Source organism: Selaginella moellendorffii, unplaced genomic scaffold (genome assembly GCF_000143415.4).
Source record: "Selaginella moellendorffii unplaced genomic scaffold, v1.0 SELMOscaffold_22, whole genome shotgun sequence".
Taxonomy (NCBI): domain Eukaryota; kingdom Viridiplantae; phylum Streptophyta; class Lycopodiopsida; order Selaginellales; family Selaginellaceae; genus Selaginella; species Selaginella moellendorffii.
Window position 1 is genome coordinate 1,969,307 of NW_003314283.1, and position 7,397 is coordinate 1,976,703.

The following is a 7,397-nucleotide window of genomic DNA, read 5'->3' on the forward strand; positions in this document are numbered from 1 at the left end:
TCTCAACCTTTCAAGTCGGAGCTTTCAATCTAAATGTGTTACGCTCGTTTGGCTTTTGCTTCAGCCACCACCACGTGGCACCCTTCTGGCTCCACTTTGGGGCATAGGGATTTGGTGTTTCACACATTTAACACAAGCTTCAGGCATTTTGAGTTTACAGTTATGCCGTTTGGTTTGACGAATGCACCAGCCACATTTACTCGGTTGATGATGGAGGTATTTGGGCATTATCTTCATGAGTTTGTGAAGATTTTCTTAGACGATATTTTTGTTTTCAACAAGAATATGGAGGAGCATAAGGTGCATTTATGCAAGGTTCTTTTGTTACTCCATAACAACAAACTTTATGTGAAGAAGAGAAAATGCAAGTTTGCAAAGTTAGAGGTGAAATATCTAGGCCATATTGGTGTCAAGACGGATCTAAGGAAGGTAGCTATGGTGGAGAACTAACCTACACCAACTTTAGTGGCCGAGTTACACATTTTTCTTGGTATAACTAGTTACTACCAATGTTTCCAGCATAAATTTGTAGAGGTGGCTATTCCTTTGACACGGTTGTTACGCAAAAATGTGCCATTCGAGTGGAAGAAGCCACAAGAGGAGAGTTTTGTGGTGTTGAAACAATTGTTGAGCGAGGCTCAAATTCTGTGCAATGTTGATCCATCAAAACTTTACGAGGTGACATATGATGGCAAGTGGTTATGCACTAGGAGGAGTTCTTATACAAGAGGGACAACCTATTGCATATGAGAGTCAAATTTTGAATCCTGCACAACAACATTATTCCACATATGAGCAAGAGTTACTCTCTATTGTTCATGCTTACAGACATGGCAACACTACTTTTATGGTGTGGTGTCAAACATGGCATGGTTGCTAGTCAGCACAGCAGCATAGTCAGCACAGCATGCTTGCCAATCAAGATTAAAACTTGTAGTTGCATGACTTTGACCACAGACCATGACTCTGGGGCATCGTACTTCTCTTCGCACTTGGCATGAATCTGTCGTCTGATGTATGATCACATGATTCTGAAATGAAACTCTTAAGGTTTTCTTTCTTTTGTATAAGATCATGGACATGGAAATTCTACTGGAGTTCAAGCAAGGCATGTTCCAAAGCAATTCTACCTTTTCTAACTGGCATGAAGGAAGCAAGGATGGGATTTGCAGCTGGAGAGGCATTAGTTGCAATTCTAAACGCCAAGTAGTGTCCATACATCTATCCTCTGTGGATCTTGATGAAGCCTTGGTGGGAACTCTCACGCCAAGGCTTGGGCAGCTTTCATATCTTTCAGAGCTCGATCTAAAATAACGGGGCAAATTCCTACCACCCTCGGAAATTGCTCCTCACTCACAGAGCTCAACTTGAGAGGGAACCAATTGACTGGCCATATTCCAGCAACATTAGGGCAGCTCCAGAATCTCACTGAGCTCTGGCTATCTGATAATTTCTTGAGCGGGTCTATTCCATCGAGTGTTGGGAACTGCTCCAAGCTGCGGTTCCTCAGTCTGGAAAACAACACCTTAACGGGCTCTATATCTCCATCGCTGGGTAAGCTCAAGAAATTGGAAAGTTTATCACTTTTTACAAACAATTTGGAGGGGCTTATACCAATCACTCTTGGAAACCTTTCGCACCTCACATTTCTAGACATGTCTGACAACCTTCTATATGGCCCATTACCTGGCTCTTTTGCTGGTCTTCGTAGGCTAAAGTGGTTGGGACTATCGCAAAACTATTTTCTCAACGGATCGATTCCTTCGGATGTTATGGTGGGCATGCCATCTCTAACGCACCTAGAGCTCCATTACAACAACTTTACAGGAAACATTCCCATGTTTAATGCGTCTTCTCCTGTTGTACTACTTCGCTTGGACGTTAACAGCCTGACAGGAATCATTCCGCATTTGATCACAGAGATCAAGGCTCTCCAGCAATTGCACCTCAACAAAAACTATCTAGATGGAAGCATTCCAAAAGGCATTAGCCAGCTGGATCGTCTTGAGATACTTGACTTGAGTGACAACTATCTCAGAAATGAAGTTCCTCCACTCGACAAATGCACCAATCTTGGCTATCTCGACCTCCACGGAAACTTGATACGGAGCAAAATGCCAACGTTTGGTGCATGCACTAACCTGGTTTACTTGGATCTCTCAACGAACGAGTTCCAGGGAGAGATTAGCTCAAGGCTAGGGAATTGCTCCCAGCTCAAGGTTGTCAACTTTGCGCAGAACAATTTCACGGGTGAGGTGCTGCTTGACTTGAGTAACTTGACAAGCTTGGTCTTCTTTGTCATTTCCAACAACACGTTGAGCGGCACAATTCCAGCAAAAAGCTTGAATTCCACTTATCTCAGAGTCATGGACTATAGTAGGAACCATTTCACAGTCAAGAAACTTGCAGCTGGTCAGGAATTATGATATTGTCTTTTGCATACAACAAGCTGTTTGGGCAGATTCCAGATTGCACCACCAATCTCATTTGGCTCCAAATTCTAGATCTGTCAAACAATAAGCTCACAGGGCAGGTGCCACGCGCGCTTTGGAAGTTTCAAGGTTTCAAGGGCAACACGAGTGGGGATTTGAATCTTGGCATTTACACAGGGGTAGAGTTGAGCCTGGTCATCATAGTCAACGACGCAAGGATACAGTTTGATCGGACAACGATCGTTGTTGCAAACAACATGACTTCATTGGACATCTCAAGCAACTCTCTCGAGGGTGTCATCCCAGAAGAAATTGGGCAACTGGTTGGACTAATGCATCTTAACCTCTCGCACAACCAGTTCACCGGTGCCATACCTCTCAACCTTTCCAGCTTGAAAAAGCTTCAGTCGCTTGACTTATCCTGGAACATGCTCCAAGGCAGGATCCCAAACGAGTTTGGGGAATTGCCTTTGTCAGCCTTTAATGTTTCATTCAACAACTTAAGCGGATTGGTCCCAACGGCATACAATTTAAACACTCGGTTTCCACTTGCATTCCAAGGCAATAAGAACCTTTGTGGGTTTCCATTGTCTCCTTGTGGCTATGCAACAAAGGATCAAGAGCACCCTGCAAGTCACAAAAGTTGGGAGGACTTCCTCTTCCGTGAGGCTTCAGTGTGGGCATTTGGCTGCGGTGTGTTTATTGGCTTTTGGGTCACATTTTTAGGCATCACGTTCTGGGACAGCCTTCAAAGTTGGAGGTATAAGCTTCGGGCAAAGGAACATGAGGACGCATCTATTGGCCTCAGCATACCTTCATTTCTTCCTCGTCTTGGCAGTTCTTAAGAAATGCTAACTTGTTAATCCAGAACTCAAATGAAAAAGCTGATGAGCAATTGACCTCCATGAGTCTAGGTCGTGGTGGATTCAGATGCTTTACTCTGATCAAAGTTTAGGCAATGGAAGAACATGACAATACAATAGCAAACCCAGAAATAGGCAAATGAACAGTGGATACAGAACTTTCCATACTTTAATTTGAAAAGTCTAGGCTCTTCGGATCAAACCAACCAATGACCGACTACATGAGTGTCAGAATACCGTCCTTGACCCGGTCATACATCACTTTAAATTTCAAGCACATGTGACACAATGGCAAACAGATTTCTAGTGTTCCTTGGTCATGGTATTCCAGCATATAGTGGTGGTCAATGGAAGAATACATGACAAATAAAGATGACAGAAGTTAGTCACTCAGAAATGTTGGTCAAGGTGGATACAGAACTTTCGATATTTTACTTTGATCAAAGTCTAAGCTCTTCAAATACTGGTCAATCAATGAATAGCCAACCAACCAATGACCGGCTTTAACATGAGTATAAGAATACCGTCCTTGACCCGGTGATACATCACCTTAAATTTCAAGCTTGTCAAGGAAACATGTGATACAATGGCAAACAGATTTCTTGTGTTCCTTGGTCATGGTATTCCAGCAATTGCGTTCATCTTTTGGGGACTCTTGCTTCTTCTCACGAATGCAGCATCTCGTTTTCGAGGCCATGAAAAACCTGGGCGACTCTCCCTCATTACAAAGCCAGCTGAGTTTTACATTCTCTTCCTTGGGAGTGCAGGAGTCATCACTTTCCACTGCATTCTTCAGCCAACACGAAGCTATCCTGACCTGGAGCACATCTCCATGGCTATTCCGTTCATGATCTATGCACTCTGTTTACGTTCCAAGCTACACTTGCCAAGTGCTTTTGTAAGTCTCATGGAAGCAGCAGCGTTCGCCCAAGAACTCTTCCTCTTTCATTGGCATTCCACGGATCATGTCGGCGTGGAAGGACATTATCATATGCTTCTACAGCTCATTGTGACTGCCTGTATGTTCTCAAGCCTCGTGGAAGTGTTTGTGCCACAGAATCACAATGCCATGATGATCAAGTTTTGGAAGTCAATTTGTATCATCTTCCATGGCATTTGGCTGCTTCAGCTCTCATTACTTCTTGTGTTCCCAGCAACGTTCCTGCCTCTGGGTTGCCAAGTGTTTGTTCGTCACCACCAAAAGATCGAGTGTGGCAGTGAAAACCTTGTCAACCAGTCCAAAGCTATGGGAACATTGCTTTTCAGTTGGTACCTCTCTTTGTTGATGGTAGGAAGTGCAATATCCTATGCTGTTATTGAGAGAAAAACTCTATACAATATTAGTATATGGAATGAACAGGATGAAGAGCTACCATAACTTCCCTATAGTGAATAATTATAAAATGGAATTTAACCCTTGAACAAGGGCACCAGAACAGAATCTAAGTTTTAGAGCTAACAGTGAACAAAAGGATGAAGTTAAACTCTTAAGCATATAACAAAAAAATGAAGGAACATGAACATGGAGCAATATCATAATAGTTTTAGAGCATTTAGAATTCCAACTCTAAAATCAACATGCAAAACAAAGCTAGATGATTTTAGCATATTTATAGCAAAATACACCAACTAACATGGTAGAGTTTAGGCTTAGATATAAGCAAGATTCAAAACAAAAGATAGCACACCTAATGGGGAGATAAATAATATCTCAAGTAGTTCATACCTCAACCTACCCATTATCCCCATTATATTTGGAATTGCCCATATCCCCTACCCCATTATAAATGAATTAGAGAAAAGTTTATTAAAATTGAGGATTATTATAGAATATATATGGGTATCATAGATATATTCCCATTTTCCTTAAAGTGAAAAATAATTAACGTCATTCTTTTAATTTAAAACATTTTTCTAAATTTAAAATGTATGATCAAGATGACATCTTTGAAAGCTAGCATTTTATATTTAATTTTATATAGCTTGCTGTAGTTATAAACTTCTAAAGTAAAGAAGTTCCTTATTGAACAATTTCTGAAAAATATTTATTGTGCATATTGAACTTTTTCATGTATAATAATATTTATTTAGTTTTATATTATTAATTAATATAAATATTCTATAAAATATAAGTAAAATAATTTTTTTGATAATGCCATATATTAATATTAACATAGTTAATATTAATTAACTATGGATGGATATAATTACGAAAATGGAATGGTTTTCGGACAAAGTGATAACACATTAGCCATTGGAAAAGTCTAAGAAAATTTGTGGAAAATTTTTCCATTCTAGAGAAAGAATGACTTTTAGTCCAGGAATACAAACTTTCAAGACTTAACCAACTTCCTTCTACTAACAACTTCACATAGGTTCACCTCAACACAAATTCTCATGACCCATAGTATGCTTAAGCCTCGAACATCTTTTGCTCATACCTCCAACATCCAAGTCCGACATCCGCAAAAATGCAAAGTGAACATCCAAGGTTTGATGACGAAGACCACATTTTCGGATATCCACATTGCACTAACACTCTTTTTAACCACCTTCAAGATCTAATGTGAAGCTAAAACACTAACAAGAAAAATGACATGGAAAATCAAGTTCTAAGGAAACTTCCTCATCACTTAAAATAAAAATGCCACTTCCACTAACACAAGTGTTAGAAATGTTAATGCCTCAACCTCACACCTTCTCTATCCAACAATCTACAATCTACAAGTGTTAACGGATCAACTAATAACCTATAGCAAATGAATGCTATAACCCTTTCCAACACCTTATGGGCAAACCCTCAAGGAAACAAGGAACCAACTTAAGCTTAGCATAATGGACCACCATCGAGAATCCAGTCAAAGCTACTTCAATACTACTTTGTGCAAGTAGACTAGCTTCACCACCAACCACTTTGGGGTTAATCATTGTCTAACCAAGCAACATCGTAAACACATTGCTCATTATCACATGGATATGATATGGAAATCACAATGTCTTGATCATCAATCAAGCAACACACGAGCAATGCTAATGTCATTACTTCAAAGGTTTAGGTGAGTATCAAGTGTCAACTCAATTCGACAAAATGCAACATAAATGCCACACTCCACCGATAGAGACTTACAACACCCAACACCACTAACTTTTGTTCACAACACGGACAAACTCATGCCACTCTCTTTCCAACCAAACTCAAAACTAGTCCAACACCAAGCTACTCAAAGAGCAATAGCAAAGTTCCCTGGAAAAGAATTGAGCATTGCAACCCAAGTCTTCAATAACAAGCCTAGACAAAATGGTTTAGCGCTTTACTGCTATCCACCCCATAACTGACCATTTGTAAGACCATCATCTCCAAGATGCATCAAGATAGGGACTCTTGATTACATACTATGAACACAAGCAATGAGTTAACACCTCGTTGTAAATCATCTCTCCAAGAAGAGAGAATGATTTACGTGTTTGATCCTTCGTCCCCGATGACTCTTTTTTCGGTCTAATCTTTGATTACACCTCAAGTTTGCTTTCACACTGCCTTCAGTCCAATCCAAGAAAAGTTTATGAGAGAGCACAGCAACAATTACTTGAATCAATAGACTCATCCCTACAGTCTTGATTGATCCATTTGTAATCATGCCTAGGAAGGATCCATTAGTGCCGTGCTAAATAGCTACGAACCAGCTTATTTACCACTCATAGCAAACCCAGGGAAAGTTTACTTTCACCCATGGTACATGGAAAAACTCATAGAACTACTGGAACAACTCATGGAACCACCGATAGGCTAACATTAATCCTGCCAACTCAAAGCATATCCTCGAGTTGCTAATGCACTCACGAGCCTAAGCGCAAACTCGTGCAAATTGGAACAACTTAATCCCTCTTGTGAGCTCAAGCTCAAGCTCACATCATAAGGTACAAAAAGGTAACAAAAACCATACCCAAGGAACAATTGCGAAGCCTTTACACCCAAGTGTGTACCCACTCGGATCATCGTTTTCATCTCTGCGTATGCAACAAGACTAGTTGCCCAATCTCATTGTATAGTACTCGCTGAGACTCATTCTCTGATACCAAATGTAGGGCACGTGGTTTTGAC

The 7,397-nt window shown here is 40.5% G+C and overlaps 3 protein-coding genes across 3 annotated transcripts; all 3 read left to right on the forward strand.

Moving 5' to 3' along the window:
• Positions 1–830: 830 nt before the first annotated feature.
• On the forward strand, positions 831–2,426 carry LOC112347525 (probable LRR receptor-like serine/threonine-protein kinase At1g34110). Its single transcript, XM_024678558.1, has 2 exons — positions 831–976; positions 1,247–2,426. Exons 1-2 carry the CDS (start codon positions 831–833, stop codon positions 2,424–2,426), a joined length of 1,326 nt encoding a protein of 441 aa, XP_024534326.1.
• Positions 2,423–3,277, forward strand: LOC112347526 (receptor-like protein 14). The gene has a single exon (XM_024678559.1). The coding sequence runs from the start codon at positions 2,423–2,425 to the stop codon at positions 3,275–3,277; it is 855 nt and encodes a 284-aa protein (XP_024534327.1).
• Positions 3,278–3,881: 604 nt separating this feature from the next.
• On the forward strand, positions 3,882–4,673 carry LOC112347527. The gene has a single exon (XM_024678560.1). The coding sequence runs from the start codon at positions 3,882–3,884 to the stop codon at positions 4,671–4,673; it is 792 nt and encodes a 263-aa protein (XP_024534328.1).
• The last annotated feature ends 2,724 nt before the right edge of the window (positions 4,674–7,397 follow it).

Coding starts and splice junctions, on each gene's coding strand:
- LOC112347525 (XM_024678558.1), top strand. CDS start 831: ATGGCAACACTACTTTTATGGTGTGGTGTCAAACATGGCATGGTTGCT. Junction 977..1,246: donor GACCATGACTCTGGGGCATC/GTACTTCTCTTC, acceptor ATCTTGATGAAG/CCTTGGTGGGAACTCTCACG.
- LOC112347527 (XM_024678560.1), top strand. CDS start 3,882: ATGGCAAACAGATTTCTTGTGTTCCTTGGTCATGGTATTCCAGCAATT.
- LOC112347526 (XM_024678559.1), top strand. CDS start 2,423: ATGATATTGTCTTTTGCATACAACAAGCTGTTTGGGCAGATTCCAGAT.